Source organism: Aricia agestis, chromosome 6, assembly GCF_905147365.1.
Source record: "Aricia agestis chromosome 6, ilAriAges1.1, whole genome shotgun sequence".
Taxonomy (NCBI): Eukaryota; Metazoa; Arthropoda; class Insecta; order Lepidoptera; family Lycaenidae; genus Aricia; species Aricia agestis.
The window spans coordinates 5076460-5102794 of NC_056411.1; the positions used below are offsets into that span (position 1 = coordinate 5076460).

Consider the following 26335-nt stretch of genomic DNA (forward strand, 5'->3'; position numbering starts at 1 on the left):
ATCATAGATACTAGATTTTCAATTGTTATGCGGCAGCCGGCTGCCGTTTGGAGATTGATGGGTTCAAAAAGGGTTCAACAGATTAATCTTTATAAAATATATCTTTATAATTATAAAGTAACGTCATTATATTCATGGTTCTAACAATATAACATTTATATTTCAGATATAACGACTGGTATCGACAGACGAAAAATATCAGAGCAGCTTCAAAGGTGAGTTAAAATTGATTGAAAATAATTAATATTGAAGACATAAGTGGAAGAAGTGAGTAACAATTTGAAAATTGACATTTTTGCATAAATAGAGGCCTCACAACCGAGAAAATGATTTGGTTTAAAAATACTCGTAATGTAATATGGCCAGATGTAACAAAACTTAGTAATAATACTTTAGGGTGTGTACGTCTTCCTTATAGAGAGTTCACTGTAAAAGTAGCAGCGCTGAAAGAGAAAAAATTTTTTTACTTTTGTATGGAGAAACTTTTGTATGGGGAAACTCGTGACACTGGGACGCTTGGCCATATAAATCACAAAAAATGGTATTTCACCGATGCTACTATTACAGTAAACTCTCTACAAGGAACACGTATACACCCTAAAGTATTATCACTTAGTTTTGTTACACCTTGTATATCATGAAAATATAATTAAATTACAAGGTAGAGCATGTAATTTTACGTGGTAGAGCAATACTTCGGCAGGAATGGGCCAGCTCGACCGGAGAAATACCACGGGCTCACAGAAACCAGCGTGAAACAGCGCTTGCGCTGTGTTTCGCCGAGTGAGTGAGTTTACCCTATTCCCTTCCCTACCCTTCCCTATTCCCTGCCTTACCCTCCCCTATTCCCTCTTAAAAGGCCGGCAACGCACCTGCAGCTCTTCTGATGTTGCGAGTGTGCATGTGCAACGGAAGTTGCTTTCCATCAGGTGACCCGTTTGCTCGTTTGCCCTCTTATTTCATAAAAAACGGTTTGTTTTTTGATTGAAAAAAAATGTAATTATCTTTTTATTGTAAACTAGCTGTCCCGGTGAACTTCGTGTCACTTTAAAACCTTCCCTGGACTTCTACGAATATTTTAAGACTAAAATCAGCCCAATCGGTTCAGCCGTTTTCGAATTTTAGCGCGACTAACACATTTGAAAATCCATTTTTATATATAAGAGTTTTTAGACTTTTTCAGGAAATTTAATTTTTTTTTTAGAATTTTTCTCTCCGTAAGAACCAGCCTCGTACTTCAAGGAATATTTTAAAATAATAATTAGCGAAATCGGTCCAACCGTTCTCGAGTTTTGCGCTTAGCAACACATTCAGCGACTCATTTTTATATTATAGATTATTAGTTACCCACTTTATTCGCTCATGTCTTAAATAGCTTTAACATTCAACAAAAGTATAATTTAACCATAAATATATATTGTTACATTTAGAATTACCTAATTGAGATTAAAATAACGGGAATGAGAGCACAAAGGGATACATCATACAATATCCTAATACGATTAAACTAAAGACAATACAGACCCACGTGTTTTAATAGGATTATATTAATTCGGCTAATAATGAACAATTGTGGATAACCTACGTAATTTTGTCGGGCCATGTCAGGCAATTACCCTAATAACGGCCTTGGCAACGCACTTGCAGCTCTTCTAATGATGCGAGTGTCCATGGGCGACGGTAGTTGTTTTCCATCAGGTGACCCGCGTGCTCGTTTGCCATCTTACTTTATATAAAAAACGGGGAATGTTACAATTTACCCTGTAATATGATATTGAATGTACTGTCACTTCTTGGTGGAAATACATGTTCAATTAATAATATAATAATATCTATGGACGCTTCACACCACGTCAGTCTGGCCCCGTGCTGAGTACCTGAAGGACTTGTGTTACGGGTACCAGACAACGGAAATATATTTAATACTTTTATACTATACATATATTTAAGATTTTTATTATATCATACACATATTTATTACACACCCATGAACTTTTGGAAACTTTTTGTTCCGTCGGCGGGATTCGAACCCGCGACCCCCGGCTTGAGCTACCGACAGCCCACCCACTGAGCCACAGAGGTCGTCAAATCGTCAAAGTCGGAAATATATTGGAAAAGGTAGCAGAAACTGTACAGTGTAAGTACATGCGGTAAATAATCCGATCAAAATACAATATGTTGGGATAGACAAATAGACAAAGCAGCTTAATTGTGTATAGTTATAAATGAATACATTGTCCCGTGATAGAAATAGAGAATTTTACGCAAAGGAGCAGAGGGCGCTACTAGCAAATATAAGGTAAAATCCGACCAAAATCGGACATGTTCCACACGTTATATTATTAGGACCAACCACACGTACCACAACCACACCACGCAACGACAAAATGCCGTCAAGCAGTGGTTACGTGTGAATGGTGTCGCTGCAGCTTTTTGTAGTTGCGTTGTGGACTGTGGTACCGAATACCGACAAAATGTCGACGTGGTTGCGTTGTCGCCAGTAGTTGCGATGTGGTACGAAAGTCAATGAAACGGAGGGAGGGAAGAGCGCGGGCGGTGTGCGCGCACTGTCATTGCATCGACGCAACGTTGTGGTTGCGATGTGGTCGGCCACCAGTTCGCTTGTGGTTGCGATGTGGTCGGTATCACACAAGTGGTCGACAACGACTGCAAAATGTGGTACATGTGAATAGTCCAGCGGGGCTAAAATGGTAACATTTTGCAATTCCTCCAGAAAATGAATTGTCAAAACTGTCAAACTGACAAATATCAAATTAGGCATATGAATTGCAAGCAGAGGGATTTAAAAAAAAAATCATAAGTATGATTCGTTTTTTAAAAATCACTTATAATATTATGTCTAGTAAGTTGCACAATTTGTACTAATTTGACATTTGTCTGTTCGATAGTTTTGAGAATTAATTTTCTGGAGGAATTGCGAAACGTTACCATTTTAGCCCCGCTGTTCATTAACAATACGAAATATACGCCCGACCACGTGGTGTGGTTGTGGTACGTGTGGGTTGGCTCTTAGAATATTGACAGAAACGTTGGAAACCGTTTCTTTTTGTCAACTTTTTGTTTACTGTCCGTACTGGTGCTGCCGTCTAGCGTGAAAACATGATTGTAATAAATTATCTTTAGAATCTTGTTCCCTAATAGTATGAGGAAAATACAGAATCAGATTTATTCAAGACTAGATGACGCCCGCAACTCCGTTGCGCCAATATTCGCCATTCATTTTTCCGACATAAAAAGTATGTCCTTTCCCAGTACTCGTATCTCCCTACCTAATTTCAGCAAAATCGGTTCGGTTAAACGTGAAGAGGTAACCGACAGACAGACACACTTTCGCATTTATAATATGAGTGTAGATTTTAGTTTGAAATGATTGAGTCCGGAACAATACAATTGATAACGACGGGAGAGATGGACTGTATGATACGAAGATGAGGAAAACTGTAACTACCAAATGATAACACCAAGTGAAGCGACAACTGTAATGTTCCAAGATAGACTAAATCACAAAAACAGTAAAAACGTCAAAAGGAAAAAATGTGACATAGAAAAGTAAAAAATACAATATTTAAAAACAGAATGGTCTGTCCAGCCAGTCGCCAACATACCCGCCCCCAGTGGGACACTAAAACTCGGTGGCGACTGGCTGGGCCTCCAGTACAATTAATTTTCTAGCCGGTCGGCGCAGCGTACCTCCCTTTGTGAGGAGGTCCGCTACGCGGACTCGACCGTCCTGACCGGGGTACGTCCTCAAGACCCTGGCTAGCGGCCACAAGCCGCGCGGAAGGGTAGGGTCCACGATCAGCACCACGTCCCCCTCCTTTATGTCTTGATATGGTTGGGACTCCTTCAGTTTCTCTCTCAGCGTTGGCAGGTACTCCCGCAGCCATCGAGCCCAGAAGTGGTCCGCCAGCCGAAGTGCCTTCCGCCACTCCTGGCGTTGTGAAAACTCCCCATCTGTCAGGTCGTTAGTCCAAGGAACCACCGATGACGTGCCTATTAGAAAGTGGAATGGTGTTATCGCTTCTGGAGCGTCGGTCGCCGTGGGGACGTACGTCAGTGGCCGGGAGTTGACGATTGCCTCAGCCTCTAAGAGCAATGTTCTGAATGTGTCCTCTTTGGGGAGGGACCTGTTTTTGAGAGTTGTCTTGAGCGCGTTCTTCACGGTGCGCACTAACCGTTCCCAGGCCCCCCCCATAAAAGGCGCGGCCGGGGGGATGAAGCGCCATCGTATTCTTCCATTCGTAGCGAAGTCAATAACGGGGCCACCGTGGAGTTTTCTCATTTCTTTGCTTGCACCGACAAAATTCGTTCCGTTGTCAGAGAGGATTTGCTTGGGCGATCCTCTTCGAGCGATGAACCGCCTTAGGCTCGTTATTGCGGCGTCGGCAGATAACGTTGTAACCACTTCCAGGTGTATAGCCCTCGTGACTAGGCATGTGAAAAGGGCGACGTACCTTTTTTCTTGACGACGGCCCACAGCTACGGCGAACGGACCAAAATAGTCTAGGCCAGTGAACGTGAATGGTCTTGTGTGGTGGTTCAGCCTCTCCAGGGGCAGGTCTCCAGTTGGTGGTAGGACCGGGCGACCCTTAAATCTTCGACACCCAGCGCAAGAGCTCGAGACGCTTTTAATGGTTTTTCTAGCGTTAGTAATTCGGTATCTTTGTCGAAGCTCGTTGAGAACAGTTTCGTCAAACCCGTGTCCCATCTTTACGTGGAGTTCCATTATTAATAATCGCACGATGTGGCTCCGACCGTCCAATATTATTGGGGCTTTTACGTCTTCGGTAGCCGTTAATGCCAATTTGATGCGGGTGTCCGCCCGCAGGAGGTTATCTTTGTCCAGGAACGCACAGAGAGACGCTATTCGGCTGGCTTTGGGAAGGGGCTGCGAGGCCCGCAGGTGTGTGATTTCTTCGGCGAAGCAATCCCATTGCGAGTGTCTCAATAATGTCTTCTCCGCCCAGGCGAGGTCGGACTCTAGAAGTTGAAGAAGGGACGTGGTGCTCCCTGGACCTATGGACATGAAAATTGAAGAATTAAGATCAGCCGAACGAGTTATTTTGGACATAAACAATCTAGCAAATTGATAAACGCGTGCAGTGGATCGCAGAAGGCGCAGCCAACTACTAAAACGTCTCGGATCGGGCACTGGGAATTTTGAAAAAGGTTCTTCGGTAAGAAGACCAACAATTTCTGGCTTTAATTCGGAATCTGAAAGGTTCGCGGTATTGGCTTGCGTTTCCTTTGGCCAAAAGTCCTCAGTCTGCAAAAGGAAAGGCGGGCCAGAAAACCATCTATGGTTAGCCTCGAGTTTCAAAACTTTAGGCTTCGTGGCATCGTCAGCCACGTTGAGAGAGGTAGGGAGCCATCTCCAATCAGACGGGTTGGAGAGTTCCGCTATCTCTCCCAACCTATGCGCTACGAAGGGCTTAAAATTACGCGCGTCGCTCCTAATCCACTTCAAAACTGTAGTGGAATCCGTCCAAAATATTGTCCGCGACGGTTTTAGACGGTGGGCACTTTTAATTGTTTGCGAGAAACGTGATGCAATTAGCGCTGCTTGTAGCTCTAATCGGGGTATCGATAACGGCTTCAGTGGCGCCACTCGCGCTTTACTACCGATTAGGGCTACAGACACGGTGCCATCTGTGTACATCACGCGCCAGAAGGCGACACAGGCGTATGCTTGTTCTCCACCGTCCGAAATGACATGAAGTTGAATGTCACTCCGCTCCAGGTTGAGAAGGTAGCATCGTGGCACCTCTATAGAGGAGGCTTCCCTTAGGAGTTTACACCATGCTTTATATTCTTCTACGTACTTACTTGGCAGTAGCGTATCCCAACCGACGCCTTCGCGCCATAATTTTTGTATAAGAATGCGTCCCCAAATTGTGATGGGCATGAGAAGACCTAAAGGGTCGTACAGCTTCATCACATTTGAGAGAACAATTCGTTTGGTAACGGCTTCGTCAGTCGTTTCAGTGGTCGCCCGAAAGGTGAGAGTGTCTCGGGCGGGATTCCATTTGACGCCAAGAACGCCTACTTCCTTGTTAGAGGGTAAGTAGACGTCATCACAATCGCTTCGGAGTTCTTTTGGAATTTTAGATAATGCGTCTGGTACGTTCGCATTTCGAATTGGCAATTTTTGTGAACCATGACTATCTCCGAAGCTATTCGTGCTGCGTCAGCGATGTTAAAATGGCTAGATAGGTAGTCGTCCATGTAGTGATCGTTTAAGATGGCGCTGCAGGCTTCTGGGTGAGTCGATTGAAATTCTTTAGCGTTTTTATCTTTAAGGTGGAGCGCTATAAAAGGGCTACAAACGGCGCCAAAGATCATCGACGACATACGATACTCGCGTACCACTCCGTTTGACCGCCAGAGAAAGCGCTGAGCGTCCCTATCTTTAGGACTTATTTTAATCTGGGGAAACATCTCCTTTATATCCGCATTTAAAGCTACGGGCCCTTCTCTAAACCTGAATAGTATATCTATCAAAGATCGCAGGAGGTCCGGGCCCTGTAACAACATGCTGTTCAAACTGACACCTCGTGTCGTAGCGGCAGCATCGTGAACGGCTCTCAACTTCTTTTTCTGCGGATGGAAGACACGACTACGATGCTGGTCGCTTCCGTGGTAGGTACTAGGTTCGCATTCCTCGGCATATCCTTTAGATAGAATATCCGTAATAAATTTTCTAAACGCTACTTCAAACTTTGGGTCCTTTGACATTTGCCTTTCAAGAGCCTTAAGGCGGGACAACGCTTGTGGGTAACTATCGGGTACAACGTTTGGTAAGTGCTCCTTCCAGGGTAAAGCGACTTCAAACCTGCCATCCGCCAGTCGTTGAGCCGACTCGTCAATGATACTGACGGCGCGTGCATCGTCGACGCTCTGGCGAGGTAGGCTTTTTGTAATGCCTAAAGAGTCAATATCGTATTGACTTTTAATCAAGGCGTCCAACTCGTCACAGTGCTGGTGAACGTTGAGCTGGTTCACGAATTGCATTGGCTTGGAAGAGTTAGACGAGGCACCGTGGAGTACCCACCCTAAGAGGGTTCTCGAGGCGACAGGTTCATTTTTCCGTCCACAACGCACCTCACGGCTGACTGTCAAATGCCAGTCAGGGGCACCGATAAGTATGGAAGGGGGGTCGCCGCTTGTCGTCAGGTCGGTGGACAAAGCCGCCAAGTGGTCGTAATTTACCACGTTCACTTTATCGTTACGCACCCGTAAATTAAGGGGTTTAATGGCCCTTGCGTTTTCGACAAGGTGTCGTTCGGTTTTATTGCGACCACGGATGTAGAAGTTGACATAACTTACGTCCACGACCTTCGACATATCGCCAACCCCCTCTAACCTGACCCGCTCCTGTCGGATGGGAACAGCACCGATACGAGTCGCTACTTCGCTGTCGATGAGCGTCGCGGTACTGCCCTCGTCCAGTAGTGCCGTCGTCTCATACTCGCCGTCGGGGCCCTCAATAGTGACCGCAATGATTTTAAGAAGGCCGCGCGGGAAGTTGACGGGCTGCGGAGTTTCTGGAAATTGTGGGAGGTCAGTATTAGATATCTGTAGCGGTGCTTCTGTTTCGCTACTGTTACGTATGGTGGCGCTTGTGACGGCACTTTGAACGTTGGTACTGGTATTGGTTACCTGCACGTCGGCCGGTGCGCGTAATGTAATGTCAGTTTGGCCATGAAGTAGTGCGTGGTGTCGTCTGAGACATCCGTCGACCCCGCAGCGTTTAGTTCCGCGGCAGTTATTCCACGAGTGTGGGTAAGTTTTAAGACATCGATAACACGCTTTTGAGTCTTTTACCCACTGCCACCTGTCGCTTACCGATAGAGAAAGGAATGGTTGACACGCTCTTATGAGGTGTTGTCCTTTCTTGCAAAAACTACAAGTGGGTACGGAGTTGCCGGACGTTGTTGCGTGTACCGACTCAACTCGTTTGGGAAAGGTTTTGTGCGTAGTATAAACAGGCGGCCTGGGCGTCACGTTAACAATATCGAATACAAAGTTATATTTAAGTTGTTTGTCCGCCTCCGCTAAAAGAAATTTTGACAACGTCTCCAATTTTGTCATATTTTGAGACGAAGGCATACAAGCGGCGGCAAAGTCGGTAAATCGAGACCTCGTATGCTCGTTTAGTTTTAATAGAATAGAGCGGAAAAGCTCGGGCGAGTACAAGTAGTCATTTTGATTTAAAATTTTGATTGTACTAATTAAGTTCCGCAGTTTGTTCGCAAGTGCATTTAAATGTTCAGGGGTACTTATCTTAGGACTGCCTCGTATGTCCGAGATTTCTCGGGCCACCAGAATTTCCGGCCGGGCGTATGTCTGCTGCAGGGCGTCGATAATCTCCTGAGGGTCAAGAGACGTCCACAGCAAGGACGCCACGGAGTGGTAGGCGGGTCCGCGAATCGCGTTTTGCAGCCGCGAAATGTTTTCCGCTGCGGAAAAATTTGCGTTACTTCTATCGTAACTGGATTTAAAGGCAAGCCATTGGCTTAATTCACCAGCAAAGGGGACCAGTTCGGGTCTTTTAGGGCGGTCGGCGAGAGCATTGATGGCTTGGGCGAGTCGAGCGATCGGTTCGGACGATGAATCAGCTCTCGGTAGTCCTCCGTTAGTACCCGTCATTTGTGTGGGTGGGCAAGGGTTGGCGGTAGCACGTGGTGACAAGGCCTCGAAGGTCAGATCCGCCAGCTGTACGGGTGGACCTTGGGTGTTTCCCAAAGTCACAGCTGGGGTTCTACCTGGCCTGTCACCTGCAATTGCCATGTTTTGCCCGCGTACCCATGACGCGGTACGTCGTAAACTAGAGTAAGAACTACAACGAGACTTATCTTTTAGCTCCGATGCGGCAAGCTTCGCACGAAGCTCCGCTTGCTCGACCTCGGCCTCCAGGCGCGCGAGTTCGCGGTCGCGCTCGGCGTCGCGTTGTGAGAGCTCGCGCTGCCTCTTCAGTTGCTGCCGCGTGCACTCCGCCTCCAGGGCCAACCTTTCTGCCCTTACGGCTGCTGAAGAGCGCGAAGACTGCGTGCGCTCGTTTCCGGTTCGACCACTGCAAGAACTCGCGTTAGTGCTTTGAAAGAAAGCCTCCCCTGTTCGGCGCCGGCTGGGATGGTCGTCTGCCTCGGGCCCTGGCGACGCGCCGGAAGGCGCTGTGTCTGTGGGCTGTAAGACTCTCCCAGCCAACGATGCCGGGTCAATCTCGGAACCAGTGTTCGAAACCAGGCGAACGTCGTGAAGCGAACGATCACTGCACTGGGTTTGCTCGGCTTCGGCAGTTGCCGCTTCTGCGATGGATTTTCTAGAACTCTTAGAACGCGTCAACATGATGAAGTTCTAAAAAAAATGCGCAAACGAAAGATTAAAATGTAATGTGAAGTAAATGACGAAAATAAGCTACGGTGAAGAGAAGGATACTACAAAATAAAGTAAAATAAGGTGATACTACAACGCATTAATGATAGTACTACGCTAAGGCGACAATGAACTAGAACTAAGACGATTTTAAGACTACGATGAAGACAAAATAATGGTTCTAAATTACAGCGAAGAAGGACCAAATGATAACGACGGGAGAGATGGACTGTATGATACGAAGATGAGGAAAACTGTAACTACCAAATGATAACACCAAGTGAAGCGACAACTGTAATGTTCCAAGATAGACTAAATCACAAAAACAGTAAAAACGTCAAAAGGAAAAAATGTGACATAGAAAAGTAAAAAATACAATATTTAAAAACAGAATGGTCTGTCCAGCCAGTCGCCAACAACAATACTGAATCAATCTATCTAATTGGAATTCTATTGTCTAAAGTCAAACAATGCTATACGCTTCAAACTTCACGTGGGCGGTGGGTTACAAGACTTACAAGTTACAACTTACAATCTTGAATAACCAGCCAATTTGGCATCGGTAGAAATTAGACGAAGAAATTCGAATTAAAAAATGTACGGAATTTATCTATCTATTCATTTATCTTAATTCAGGCAATTGTTATCAGTTATCACCCTAATGAATGCCTTAGACCTATTGTGCAAAAAATGTGATTTTTCACGAATAAAGACAGGTTTGTGTTGGCTCTGTCCTTTCCCAATTCAAATTCCTTATAGGTCAGAGTAAATATATTTAAGCATCATAATATTAATCTTTTTCCCTGTATGTAATTCTGTGTTATTGTTTACCAAACACAGCACAATTCTAAATCGTGCTACGGAAGTTTTTGAAGACCCTGCCACATACTAATAACACAGACCAACAGTAGTTTTAGTGCCTGAAAACCAAAGCTGTACCTGTAAGAACTTTGTGCCCTTATCATAATAATATGTCTCTAAGAAAGTTTGTTTCTATCAGGCACCAATTTTTTTTTTTTCAATTTTGTTGATCTATGTAATATACTCTCTGAAATGACTATAGTGGGTCTTTGGCCTGACCTGGCTTACTTTCAGCTCGGTTCGAAGGTCTTTCTTTGGGGCTTGCCACACTAGTTGACACCCACAACTCTGTAGCTGGGAATCGTACATTTTACCGGGATAAAATGTATCCTTCATCCTTTCCCGGTACTTAAACAATATCCGTACCTTTCATCAAAATCAGTTTAGTGGTTTGGTCGTGAAGAGGTAACAGACAGTCAAACACACTGTGGCTTTTATAATACTAGTATGGATTATAATGAAGTTCTGTCATATAACTTTTAGTTACATTATAGAGCTTCATTAGCACTGATTTTAATGAATGCCACCAAAGTAATATAGGCAGCTGGTACATTACCTGGGTAAAATAGACTGATGCTGTATTTGCGTTCACCTTAACAAGTAATGCTACTCATTCACCATTCAAAACATCCAAACATTAGCAAGATTAAAGCTTTGTTAACTGCTGGTAAACAAAAAATCGAATGCAGCGCTATCTCAATGGATAAACAAGAATATATGAACAAATCTGTCGACCTAAAAACCTAGAATTTTCATTCCAGGTTATCGAGGCAGAAACAAAAGAATAAACGGCAAAGTTTCGGCTCCCGTTTGTTCAGCGCGAAATTGTATCGTCATAGTTATGAAAGTTGATTGATAGCTCAGAATATTGTTTCCCTTATGTAAATTAGTACCAACTTGAAAGAAGTAATCAGTGGTCATTGCTAACCTAGCCTTCACTTAAAAATAAAGTGGAAAGAAGCTTTAGTATACAGATTACAGAGTCTACTTTAGCAGGAGGATACATAAATATTGTAATTCCCCTTTTCACTACCCGCCCCTTAAGGCGACGCCTTGATAATTTGGCTGTAGCGATATCGATTTTTCTCAGCAATGACTAAAGTTAAGAAATTAAAGTTCATTGTCAGTATTCATTCATGTTCTTTGTCTTTAAATTACCCATAGTATAACACGATTGGTCAACTTTTATAATACAGAATAATCAATCAAAAATACCTCTGTAAAAAAAGGGATTCCTATTTTGCCAACAAAGGAGAGTGATTTAAGCTTCCAAAATTTGTACATAAATTGGTTCAAGCATACACTTTAATTTGCCCCTAGCTTATATGAAATGTATTGATGGTTTTTAAATTACGCGACAAAAACCATTTTGTCGTAAGCGCCCTTTCCATTTTTTGCTGTTCAATTGCTTATTTTCTATGAAAGGCCGGGCCGGCCTCTCATAGAAAACAAGTGATCTTAAACATATCCAAAACGATTTTATTATAACGATTAACTGACTTCCAAAAAGGAGAAGGTTTACTCAATTCGACCGTATAAATGTTTTTTTTTATGTTTGTTCGCAGTTATTTCCGCCGTTTGTGGACCGATTTTTTACTTTAACGCAGCGTCACCTTAAGACTAATGTGCCAGTCTTTAAGATTTGACTTTTGAGAACTGAGGTAGATGTGCATTGGGCTTGTCTTTTGACAATCAAAATGTGCGCTCTCTTAAATCCAAACTGACACTATCATACATCACACCCAAATGTGTGTCAACATCCATAAACATAATAACATTAAAAAACAAAGAGCCTAACACACTTTATAAAATACATAGGTGCAAAATATATCGTTATTCATGTTTTCACTAAAAGTGGGCCAGTGTCCTCAGTGTCACAGCTGATAGAGTATTTTAACCTCATTTTTGTGCCCAAACTCATATAGGTTTTATAAATCAAGTGAACTTAGAACAAAATAATATGTGAGTTTTACAAAGATGCTTTAAGCCTTAAGGGATAGGAATGATTTTGTCGACCATAATAATATAGATTGTAGAAGAAAGAAAATAAATATGGGTGATGATTGATGAGTTTAACCTGGGCTTATATAAATTCGTATGTTTGTTCCATGAGATGTGTTATCAGTTATCACTAATCAGTAAGTAATTTGTATCCGATTTTGATGAATGTCTAACTAATTTGTGATAATGCCACGGTAATCGTTATAAAAGTAATGTTCTCTATATTGACCACATTTTACGTATAGGAAATTTTCTCAATTTTAAAACGGTATTTTTTTATACTTAAATAATGACATTTTTTTTTACAAAAAACATTATTAAAAAAAACTCATTTTACGTAGTTGCAACAACCACAGCGCCTTACCAAATTGTAATAAGAATTAAGATACGTAGAATATTAAATATACGCAATGGTTTACTAGGTAACTAAAAAGAGTGAAATTGTTATTTTCAACAAAAAATTAAAACCGACTTCCAAGGTAAAAACAATAATAACATCCAGGTTATAATATGAACTAAAAAGTATTAAATAATTTTTCCTATCTAATAGCACGCCATTTTCAGAATTCGGCTAAACCTCAACTATTTCTGTACTCAATCTTCATCATTTTGAAGTCGGTGCCAGTTCCAAAAGTTTCAAATATTCTGTCAGAGAACTGAAGATTCAGCTATCTGGCACCGACTTGAGGTTTAGCCGAATTCGGAAAAAGGCGTGCTATTAGATAGGAAAAAATATTTAATACTTTTTAGTTCATATTATAACCTGGATGATAATATTGTTTTTACCTTGGAAGTCGGTTTTAATTTTTTGTTGAAAATAATATTATACAACTTCTCGTGGCCCATAGAACATAATTTTATGTAATAAATATTGAAACAAAATCTTATGTAAGAGAGTATCTTCGGTGTAAGGGTCGTAAAATGTACTTTGTACAGCTTTATCGCAATAATAAAACATGGAGGGATCGCAGATAAATGGCTGCTCTTGAATTTCCACGAAAAATATATTAACAACCTTGTTATTATTGAATTACTTCATTGAAAGGGATCTACTTGGCATTTTAAGGTTTTTCCGTCATTCCATAATAAATAAGCCAATCAGAAGCTCTGTAGAACAGTTTATAATAGCTCTTTTAATTGGTTAACGTCAAACGTGTAATAACAATAATTTTATCAAGGTGAAATTGCACTACACGACACGACACGACGCGACTCATTTGTGTTTGAGTATTCTCCGAATCGGTCACTAGTAATTAGTTGTTACTAGTAACACTAATTGATAGACAAAATATAGACAAGATTGTTTAATTGTGTGTAGATTATATAAATGCCTATATTATCTCGTCATATAAATAGGGAGTATTAGGCATTAGGCAAAGGTGGGCAGGGCAGATTAGGCAGAGGGCGGTACTAGCAGAGACAGTAAATAATGCGACAATTAATATTCGACACGCTGCACAATGCACATGTCATATCAGAAAATGGACAGAAACGTTGTCAGCCCTCGAACATAACTTTTTGTTTACTGTATGTGCTGGTGCTGCATTCTAGCGTGAAAACATTTCAGTATATATTACGTCATACTATTGACTAAAAGCAGAGAGTCTGTCTTCTTTAAACAATAATCTCCACATAATGTTATTAATACGTCCTCTAGAAATCTTCTAGAGGACCTAAGTAATTTGGTCAGGCTATGTCCAGGCAATGTTTCATTCGTGAATCATGGCTGGGCTTGATATACCCCAAGAAGAAGCCAGCATTATAGGTGGACCTATGAAATTAACTATTTCATAGGTCCACCTATAATGCTGGCTTCTCACGGTGCGTGATAACACGAGTAAGATTTGCACGAGTGTGTTAGATTTTAAAGAAAGTATAAATATAAAAACATCCTTAAAGTAAATTTTAATCAAAGTATTAAAGCACATTTTACGTAGTGATAGTATTATTCATTAATTTATTAAATTTATTCAAAGGGCTTGAAAATAAAAGAAAGTTATATAGATCAATTTAAGCATATTTTATTTAGCAAGGTTCATAACATTGAAACAACGTAAGTACTTCTTATTAACTATTTATAGCTTGGTATACATCCACAAATTTACTTAAACAGTTAAATCGCTATATTATTATATCACATTATGACTTTACACAATCATTTTGACAGTAGTTAATAATTAATAATAAAATTAAAATAAAGTAATTGTTTAAGGGGGGCTCCCATACAAAAACACAATTTTTTGTCTACTTCTGCTAAGATAAATTAAAAAAAACTCCCGCCAAACAACTTTAAAAAGTAATGAAATAATATTTACTGCCTTTACGTTCAAATATTTTCCAACTTGTGTAAAGTAATATTTTAGTCCATAATTGTTGTCAAGGTGTGTCGGGGGACCGCCAAGTAAACTACAACCTACAACCGCCAAGTCACTGATTGTCTCGATTCGGTTCGCTGTGGCCTGTGACAGATCCTTAAACTACTTATAATGATAAGTGAAAACAAACATCTACATTAGCGGTCCCCCGACACACCTTGACAACAATTATGGACTAAAATATTACTTTACACAATTTGGGAAATATTTGAACTTAAAGGCAGTAAATATTATTTCATTACTTTTTAAAGTTGTTTGGCGGGTTTTTTTTTTAAATTTCTTAATTTAATTTTATTTCGTACTTTTTAAACTTGTGTTGGTTATAGTGCAGAATAATTCCTATCAACAGAATCATATTATTCTCATGATTACCATCTATCAATGTCCTTTTCGATGAGGCCGTTAATATGAGCCCAAACATGAAACCTCCACTTTGGGTTCATACTAAGCTCGGTTCCTATAGAATCCAGGTGATGCTGCAGCAGCAGCACGTAAATATTTACAGTCTATTTACTTCTTACTGGTTGTCGCAATTAAAATGAGCCCAAACACGAAACCTTTGCTCTAAGTTGGCGAGGAGTTGGATATCCTATTAATAAATAATAATAATAAAAATGTTTTATTCTTCACACAACAGGAACTTACAAGATAATTAGGTACATGAAATATTATACTCAATAGCTAAATCTTTGTGTGAACTGGAGCCTAAACTAGGTGACCCTGTATTTCAGGACTCCAGGTTCCACCCGCAGATACAGTAAAAGGTGTACGTTCGCGCGAGTGTGTGTTCGTGTGTGTGTGTGTTTGTGTGTGTGTGTGTGTGTGTGTGTGTGTGTGTGTGTGTGTGAGCGCGCGCGCGCGCGCGTGTGTGTGTGTGTGTGTGTGGGGGTGTGTGGGTGGGTGTGTGTGTGATGTTTGTATATTATGTGTATTAATATTTTTATGTAAGTAATATATTTTGTTATAGTTTTATATTTTTATAAGAATAATATTATATTATTAACAATATACATACATATACTTAAGTCTTAATACATGATATTATGATAAATACACATATACACATATTATATGGAATATTATACTAATTTATAATTTTTATTAGGTCTTCTGATTCATTGTAATTTAGTGTAAGGAGCCATTTTTTAACGAGAGTTTTACATTTGTTGCGTGTTTTGTCGTAGATATTTATTAATTTATTTATTCTATTGTAGATATATGATGCAAGGAAGGATATATGACGCGTATAAAACACAGTTTTGTGTTCAGGTATACTGCATACCTTATCTGATCTTCGTTTGGTATGTATATCAGGATCATATGTGAGCTCAGAGTGTTTGTATAATGTGACATTTAGAATATACAAACGTCTGATCGATAAAACTTGTGAACATTCGTAAAGTTTGCTGGTGGGATATCTATACGGTTTTTTAAAAATAACTTTGAGTAGAGACCGTTGTGCGCGTTCAACTTTTATCATTTTAGTTTTACATGCGCCTCCCCAAGCAGTAATACAATAGCCCAATATAGATTGAGCTAGTGCGAGATATATAGTTTTGAGTAGTTGAGGTTTGGCGATGTCACGTAAGTTTTTAAATACCCAAATTAATTTTCGTGTTCGTGCTGAAAGCAGATTGATGTGAGCATTCCAGGACAGAGCATCATCAAGCTGGACACCTAGATATTTAATCTCACGGACTTTTGCCAGCGTTAGGCAACTACATGAGGATAAACCGGATTCGATTCCACAGGTATGTGCTTTTAAGTTGAAGGTGGACGCAGGTTTAGTCTTTTTTGTTATGCTAAATGTTAAATATTTTGTTTTTTTAATATTCAAAGTAAGAAAGTTTTTATGTAGCCAAGCTATAACATTCCTGAGTCCTTTCTCAGCATTTCTGCGTGTTTCTGCCCAGGTCTCTCCTGTAAAAGTTAGAGCAGTATCATCTGCATATGAGTAAATGTTTCCATGATGGGGCTTGTAATTGCAGAGGTCATTTATATAGACTAAGAAGAGACTTGGGCCTAGAACACTGCCCTGCGGAACTCCAAATGTCATTGATTGGTAGGAACTAAGGTTATCACCGATTTTTACTTGTTGGAGTCTGTCAGTAAGAAAACTACGAAACATCTTAAGTGGAATTCCTCGAATGCCCAAGGACTCCAATTTACTTAATAAGGTGGGTATATGAACGGTGTCAAACGCCTTGGCTAGATCTAGGAATATCCCAACACATTTTTTGCCTTTATCCATGTTTGAGGCCAGGTTATCAACAAGGCGTGTAACCGCATCAGTGGTAGACCTTTTTGATTGGAATCCAAATTGAGACTGTGAAATCAGATGTTCCTGCTTGAAATAGCTCATCAATCGTGTGTTCAAGAGCTTTTCCATAATTTTGGATAAGGTCGTTAGAACCGAAATAGGCCGATAGTTGTCAACACAATCTCTATTGATTACCAGGTGCTGCTGCAGCACCAGGTAAACTTTTCATTAATATGTGTATACGTATATTGATATTCACAAATGTCAAGCATTAGAATGAAATATAAAACACAGCAAACGACTACAAGTTGCTAACGGCCTTTCATGAACCAGATAAACCCTGATTGTCCAGCACTGAGCAGGCTGATGATGATGAATTATAGCTAAGAACACTTTCGATCAGGTCAGCTTTCAAACAAAAAAAACTAGATCAAAATCGGTCCACCCGTTTGGATGCTACGATGCCACGGACAGATACACACACAGACAAACAGACAGACAGACAGACAGACAGACAGACACGTCAAACTTATAACACCCCTCTTTTTTGTCGGGGGTTAAAAAAGATATAAACAATGAAATTTTTGAAATTTTTATTAACAATATTATTAACTATTGTATATAGAATTAAAAAAAATAAATTAAGAAATTTAAAAAACCCCCGCCAAACAACTTTAAAAAGTAATGAAATAATATTATATTTTACTGACTTTAAGTTTAAATAATTCCTAAGTGTAAAGTGATATGTTAGTCCATAATTGTTGTCACGGTGTGTCGGGGGACCGCCAACAGTGTCTTTTGCATTTTGTATCGCCATGTCACTGATTGTCTCGATTTGGTTCGCTGAAAACTGACCCTTAAACTATAATGTTATGTAAAATCAAACATCTACATTAGCGGTCCCCCGACATACCTTGACAACAATTATGGACACTTAGGAATTATTTAAACTTAAAGTCAGTAAAATATAATATTATTTCATTACTTTTTAAAGTCGTTTGGCGGGGGTTTTTTTAAATTTCTTAATTTAATTTTATTTCATGCTTTTTAAACCTGTGTTGGTTATAGTGCAGAATAATTCTGTTCTGTTGATAGAACAGGATCATTATTTTATATCCCAATGTATCGCCATGTCACTGATTGTCTCGATTTGGTTCGCTGAAAACTGACCCTTAAACTATAATGTTATGTGAAATCAAACATCTACATTAGCGGTCCCCCGACATACCTTGACAACAATTATGGACTAAAATATCACTTTACACTTAGGAATTATTTAAACTTAAAGTCAGTAAAATATAATATTATTTCATTACTTTTTAAAGTTGTTTGGCGGGGGTTTTTTTAAATTTCTTAATTTAATTTTATTTCATGCTTTTTAAACCTGTGTTGGTTATAGTGCAGAAAAATTCTGTTCTGTTGATAGAACAGGATTATAATATTATATCCCAATGAATACCATCTAGGAATGTCCTTTTGGATGAGGCCTTCAATATGAATCCAAACATGAAACCTCCACTTTGGGTTCATATGGAGCTCGGCTCCCATAGAATCCAGGTGATGCTGCAGCAGCAGCATGCAAAAATTTATTGGTTATCTACGTCTTACTACTTGTCGCAATTAAAATGAGCCCAAACATGAAACCATTGCTCTTAGTTGGTGAGGAGCTGGGTATCCTATTGATTACCAGGTGAAGCAGCAGCACCAGGTCAATTTTCCATTAATGTGTAAATATACATAAATGCGTGACATTTATGAACTAGAATGCAATCACACCCACCAAACGACTGCAAGTTGCTAATCGGCCCTTCACGAACCAGATGAACCGCGATTTTTCAGCACGGAGCAGGCTGATGATGATGAGTTATAGCTAGGAACACTCTCAGTTAAGTCAGCTTTCAAACAAAAAAAACTAGATCAAAATCGGTCCACCCGTTTGGATGCTACGATGCCACAGACAGACAGACAGACAGACAGACAGACCGACAGACAGACACTTCAAACTTATAACACCCCTCGTTTTTGTCGGGGGTTAAAAATATATATTACTTAGACATTATTATTTTTTTAAATATATTTTTCATCGGTCGAAAGTACCCAAATTTGAGGTTTTTCGAACCTTTAAAAATATTAACTTTATCGTAAAAAGTCATAGGACCTTTTTTATTGGTATTTTAATAAAGAATATAAAAAAAAATTTTTCGGTTGAAAAATAACAATTCCTTGCAATTGTTTAAACAATGTTTGTTTAATATGGCACCGGGTTGCGCCCTGGCAACATGCATTTATATCATCAGGAGGGCAATTTGAAGAGGATCGCATAAAAAATTGAGGTGGAATAGTTTTCGGTACTCATGCGCCGACTCGTGCTAGTCTAGAATATTACTTCGAAGGCACATGTAAATGTTTCTTGTGTAAGAAACTGTGAGTACTAGGTTAAGTATTGCCAGCGACTCCCTGCACGCAAAAGGAAATCCTGTTAGAACCTTATATTTTGTCTAGATAAAATATAGCGTCTTAATTAACCGACTTTAAAAAAGAAGGTTATACATATTTTCAAAACTGCCTAGTTTTCGTATAATATGTTAGTCTATATCGGCGTCTGAATAAATGCCAATTTCAAAAGTGTATGTTTTATGTTTGTGTTCGCATATCTCCGGAACCATTAGTCCGATTTAAGTAATTCTTTTTTTTAATTATTATTCAACTCAGGTAATATTTCATGTTTTATTATAATTGAGAACATTGCATGTTTCAGCTACTTTTTCAATACTTTACATAATTTCGATTTCGACGACATTTCGGTGGACAGCCCACTTTTTTGTCCCCTAAATTTTCATCATGACCTTTACGTTACCTAACCCCAGGTCGAACACTAGGGGTTGTTAAATCTCTTCTAGAAAGCGTCAGAAATCCGTAACGCATTTAGTAGAAAATATCCACAGATTCGACACAGCTCAAACAAGTTATCGGAAACCCAGTGGGTCGAACGCGTTTATTTCTAGCGAATAAACATGGAGAGGGTCTTTGAAGTTACTAATAAGATTGCAGGGCTTTCCCTTGAGTAATCAATTGATGTAAATATCGAAATAAGCCTAAACCGACTTTGAAATTAATCATATTATCGGAAACCTTGCGAGGCCTTTTCAGAGTAATTCAATTATGTTTTTTAATTTCCAATTTTTGGGGGCTTATTGAGTTTGGTAAAGTTGTTCCTTGTTGCCATCAGTATTACTTAAAATATATTTGTTTGTATGAAAGACCGATGTTTTCATAATGTTCAAAACACTTTATGCTGATAAAATAAAATAAAATGTTTTATCTCCAAATCGATTCGAACCTACATCTTCGTAATGTCTAAATCATGCCTACCTGTCTCTGTTTGGGAATTAACACAGTGAGAAGTATCGGAATAAATCCTTCTTTAAAAGGCCACAACGCACTTGCAATTCTCTGATGTTGCGAGTGTCCAGCAAGGTGACTCGCTTACTAATTTTTATCCTAATTTTATAAAAAAACATAAGAAATCTTTTAGCTAAAGATGGAAAAACTGATAAAAAATGTAAAAACCGTTTTAGTAGGTCTACTACAAAAGTTACTATAATATAGTACAGCAAATTTTTTCTAACAAAAGAAAACCCTTTTGTAGGTATTATACCGTGAATATAGGTGACGTCACGAATGGGATCTTTTACTTCTAATGCCTTGACGAAGGCTCGACGTACGCGGACATGCAGAAAACAGCTGTTGATAAACTGTTGCGAAATACACTTGCTGTATTTCTGTAGATCTGTGAACTGAACTTTTTGGCACGACTTTTTTTTATTTGTTATGAAAAATTGTATGAAGTAGTTGTACCTTATGGTGTGTGTCTCTTATCCGGGGGCACTGCAGTGCCCCCGCCAAGTCGTATAGAGTTTACTGTGAAAGTAACGCGGAAAAAGTCAATTTTGACTTTTATTTTTAAATGCCCCAACGTAAATTTGCCCATTTCATTAAAAACAAGTAACTATTTTAGCCCTGCTACTTTCACAGCATCCATACTAATATTATTAATGTGTGTGTGTAGTGTGTCTGTCATCTGTCCGTCTGTCTGTCTGTATGTCTGTCTGTTACATCTTCACGCTCAAACCGCTGAACCGATTTTGATGAAATTTGGCATGGAGATACTTCGTGTCCCGAGAAAGGACATAGGATACTTTTTATCCCGGAAAAATGTACGGTTACCGCGCGATATACTGATTTTAGTGCAACGGGCTTGCGGGTGTCATCTAGTACTCTATTTATGGGAAGCACACATACTGAAAAAATATTATCACTTCGTTTGTACAACCTTTATAAAGAGAAAACAATATTCAAACATTTATAAATGTATTTAACAACGATAGAAGAATACTCAATATCTACATTCTACAATTTATTAAATAGGTCAAATAAATTGAATTCAAATATAAGTTATGCTTAGAACATGAAAACGCTTCGCATAACAGTGTTTCCATAATATATTGCACTTCGTAGATCTTGACAAGCGTCTTTAATATTCTTAGCATAATTATAATGGTATAACATTTGAATGATAAGAGAAAAGATGAGATAAAGACCGACAACGCACTGCAGCCGTGCTAGCATACGCCAACGAGATATCTCACCCTACACGTTTTCTCGATGTTAACAGGTTTATTTCTTCATCTCTATTGACCCTAACATCACATACATTTTTTCTCGTACGTCTGTCACGAGATATCTCGTAGGCGTATGCTAGGCGGGCTGCTCTTCTAATGTTGCGAGTGTGCATGGGCGACGACAGTTGCTTTCCACTAGATGACCTGTTTGCTCATTTGCACCTTTGCAATTTTATAAAAAAAGGTGCCAATAGTCCAATGGCTTAGGTCACAGGGGTCCCTAATCTTTTTCAGCCTGCGGCGCAGTTACATCTTACAATACTTTGTCACGGCGCCCTACCTACCTAGCTATTAGAAAAAGGTCACTCTGCTTGCAATTCATTATTCATGTCTAGTAATCCGTAGTCCGTACTAATTTGACATTCGTCAGTTTGACAGTTTTGACAATTCATTTGCTGAATTGATTGAGAGGAATTGATAAATGTGACCATTTTAGCCCCGCAGATTCAAAATGGATACAATTCGTCCTTTTTTGGAGGCCATCAAAAATTTAATTTCTTAAAAGGCTCTGAAATCCGTAGATCCTAAGAAATACATACATGCTGGGAGATGACGTTGTTTCTAAGACTGATAAGAAGTTTAGAACCACGGCTGATAATAAATAAGACAAAATGCATAAGGTCAATAATATTAATAAAAAAAAATACCAATTTTTTCACCAAAGTGTCCTAAAGGACAAGTCGTATTCGATATCAGTTTAAATAACTGAATATAGGTTGTCCGTTGACTTGAACACTGGCTAATATGCTGACTTATATTTCGGAACACACCTTATAAAACAAACCACGTAGAAGGTTACTGCAGCTTATAAACATACCTCGTATGGAAATCTGCCGCTTGGGCCAAGTCATTTTACAATTCAAAATGTTTTTTAAAATTAAAACGCTAGTCGCGGCAACTCGCCAAATTAAACGCTATTACAGCACACAGTAGGGTCAGACAATAAAGTGCACGGTCTGCAAAATAAACTGTTTGTTTGATAAAATTTATTTTTGTTACCTAGCGGAAGCGAAAGTGGCTTCTGTGCGATGGTCTAATTAAGGTCGGTTTTTGCCTGCTCCGGAATTTCAGATACCGCCGAATTTATGGCGATTGTTGCACTGAATTACTTTGATTCAATGTGTTTATTTTACATTCTAGTATATTTTAGGGATGAGGTAATCTGAGCTTAGTTGAGGTTGTAATGTTTCGCGCAGACATTTCCTTTATTGTTCTTTTGTTCTTCATGAAAATGAATATATTGTTGGATGTTTTCAAAAGTAGTAGTAAAATACTGTTATTTCATAACTCGTTCATAACGGTCACCTGATAGAAAGCAACTTCCGTCGCCCATGGACACTCGCAGCATCAGAAGAGCCGCAGGTGCGTTGCCGGCCTTTTAAGAGGAAATAGGGTAATAGGGGAGGGTAGGGATGGGAAGTTATAATTATATGATAAGTATTTTGACAGGGGGCGTTCACTGTATTTTTTTTTTAATGAAATAAGGGGGCAAACGAGCAAATGGGTCACCTGATGGAAAGCAACTTCCGTCGCCCATGGACACTCGCAGCATCAGAAGAGCTGCAAGTGCGTTGCCGGCCTTTTAAGAGGGAATAGGGTAATAGGGGAGGGTAGAGAAAGGCAGGGAAGGGAATAGTTGAGGATAGGGAAGGGAATAGGGTATGGGTTAGGGGATTGGGCCTCCGGTAAACTCACTCACTCGGCGAAACACAGCGCAAGCGCTGTTTCACGCCGGTTTTCTGTGAGAACGTGGTATTTATCCGGTCGAGCCGGCCCATTCGTGCCGAAGCATGGCTCTCCCACGTATAATATATACTACTCTTATATCTTTAAACGAGCAATTCTTCTCGGAATCGGCTCCAACGATTTTCATGAAATGTAGTATATAGGGGGTTTCGGGGCCGATAAATCGATCTAGCTAGGAATCATTTTTAGAAAATGTAATTTTATTCGTGTTTTATCGAATACCGAGCAATTAAGTTCCTTGTAATAAATAATATGTATAACATAGAGCACAGTCTTTGATGATTTACAATTGAACTTTACAACAAAATGCGGCCGGAATCACTTTATTATGTGTAATTGCAATAACAATTACTGTTTTAAACTAATTGACTCGATATTCAATTTGTTGCAGGGTGGAGCGCCGTTTCCCCAGATGGCACGAAGGTATTTACTTTGGCTATTTACTTTTTATATTTGCGGTTAATAACGGCGATGAAGGCTTTCGCTTTGTATTTTTTTTAATTTCGTATTGTTTGTGAAGTGTTTTATGTAATACGAGTTATGCTTATTAATCTGTGACCTTATGCTACTATTTAATTGCAAATTAACGCTTCGTTTCCTGTTATATCGTTTTCTGTAGGAACAATAAAAAAGTAGTAGGTCATAGAAAAGTCACAAGTCAAGATTTGTTGGAGTTTTGGCCTATGACATGTAGATGTTACCTTTACTTTTTATGAAAATACCATTTCGTGGTTTCATATGAATCACATTAGAGTTGTTTTAATATTAATGCAAGAAAAAAACATGATCGCAGGTACAGATCGAAATTAAGTGTTATTGACTATTGTGTAAAGACAAAAATTGCTATTTTGCCACTTCGGCCTTCGCCTAAATATTGCACTTTAAATTAAAAAAAAATCGAATTTAAAATATGTATAACGGAAGAACGGAAGGTATTTTTCCAACGTTCGAAATTTGATATTTGGTTCGCTTGGTTCACGGTTGCATATTTTGATGGAACCATTGATCAAACTATAGATTGTACTGAAATGTAGAAAAAACTACCCGACTAGATAAAATAGCGAGGCTAAAAACGTTTCGTTTTTTCCATGACAAACTGTCAGTGAAGTTTGAATAAAATTTGCAAGCCCGCTGCCAGCTTGCAAAATTCCAAGCTCTTTTAAATAAATTTTATTGAACCGGATATTTTTAAATATTCATTGTATATTGAGTGCAGCCAATGATATTATAGTGGATGGAGTTTCCAATTCGACTATGATAATAATTGTAATAGAACTCGTTAACGTAGCTTTGTAATGCAATCGATAAATTTGCATTCCATTACAAAATGGCAAAGTTTTATTATTAATACCAATTTAATATTTTTATTATATATAATCGTAGTCAGCTCATAAAATTATGTAAGTACCTTCTTAAAATATAGGTACTAGTAGCCAGTAGGTAAGTACTGTATTATACAGGGTGTAACAAAAATAAGTGATAATATTTTAGGGTGTAATATTATCACTTATTTTTGTTACACACTGTATAAGCCATAACGAAATAAAACATCTCTGAAGACCCTTTCCATTCCATTATCTACTGAATCAGATAATAACAACTCATTAAAAATAACATCTGTAATTTCTATGTCAGCTTGTTGGCAGCTTAGATTTTTAATTGCAGTGTTTTTCAACCTTTCAGTGTATGGTCACGTTGGAAATCACGGGCTGAAAATCACTGTTATTGACATTAATAATGATAATTGTATTCTGTTCCAGATTTAAACTTAGTGGTTTATCGTCACAAGCGGACGCCTGTTATAATAACGCAGCACTTCAGCGAAACTACCGTCACACCTGGGATAGACGTTAGTATTAACTTTTATTATAACATCCCAACTTAATATTGCTCTGTAGAATCTTCAATTCTTCTTTCATAACACGTAGGTTAGTTTCTCATTCGCTAGTTCGCTGGCGAAGCGATGACTTATGTGAAATCGCATACATTTTGTTGGCGTATAAGATAATCGTTTGCCACTTGTCTACTAAGGCTGTTCAGTCCATCAATCTGGTAAGATCGACGCGAAACTAAACGACTAACCAGTTGTAGTTCGTACGGGACCCTAGAACATTTTTTTTATTCCTATCAAGCTAATTTTTGTGAGTAGCTTTATTTTGATAAGAAGAAAACATTTGTATCCGCGAAAAATCTTGAAAGTGGTAGCTACCGTAGTGGTAAACAGAGTTAGAAAGGATTTCATACTTTGCTTTGACGGTACTCAAATATGGATTGTTCTATTTGTAGAACAATGCTTCTCCTAAATTATATAACTAATAACCTATCAATATACAAACAATCAGCTGGTTAGGGTTCCGTTTTAGGGTTCTGTAATCAACAAAACTTGGTTGACTTTATTTTAATATGACTTTATATTAATCAAAATGAAGCTACTATACTCACAAAAAATTAGCTTGATAGTATAAGAAAAAAAAATCTGGAGCTCCCGTACTATAATTGGTTTAGAGACTGATCATTTCTTTATTAAGTACTTTTTAGTCATCACTCTGAACATGTGACCTACGTCTAGCCTGCGTCTTAAGTAACAAATATGCATATAGACTTTCCCTTTTAAACTATAATTAGCTGTTGCCCGCAACTTCGTCCGCGTGAGTGTATGTTATTAAAATCGAAATTTAGAAAAATTAACACCCATCTACGACTATTTCATTTGGATGTATGTTACACACGAAATTTTTAATTTACATCAATCAAATTCCCGGGACACTTGAACCTCAGATACTTATCGTTTTGAAAAATCCTTACACCCATCTACGACTATTTAATTTGGATGTATGTTACACACGAAATTTTTAATTTACATCAAATTCCCAGGAAACTTGAACCTCAGATACTTATCGTTTTGATAAATCCTTTCTTCGAAGGGAAACAAATTGGAATTTGTTGTGTTAGACTGTTGCCAAAGGTTGCCAATAATGATTTTGACAAAAACGCTTGAAGGCACGGATTAAGTT

At 39.0% G+C, this 26335-nt stretch overlaps 2 protein-coding genes across 2 annotated transcripts in view; both read left to right on the forward strand.

The window, feature by feature from the left end:
- LOC121727921 (myb protein) overlaps window positions 1-26335 on the forward strand; it is a 525795-nt gene that overhangs the window by 187128 nt on the left and 312332 nt on the right. The window lies entirely within an intron of this gene.
- LOC121728085 (Down syndrome cell adhesion molecule-like protein Dscam2) overlaps window positions 1-26335 on the forward strand; it is a 97989-nt gene that overhangs the window by 2633 nt on the left and 69021 nt on the right. The window contains exons 2-4 of the mRNA XM_042116191.1: window positions 167-215; window positions 23713-23744; window positions 25082-25170. Coding sequence (XP_041972125.1) covers window positions 167-215; window positions 23713-23744; window positions 25082-25170 — 170 coding nt within the window. The remainder of the gene's footprint in view (window positions 1-166; window positions 216-23712; window positions 23745-25081; window positions 25171-26335) is intronic.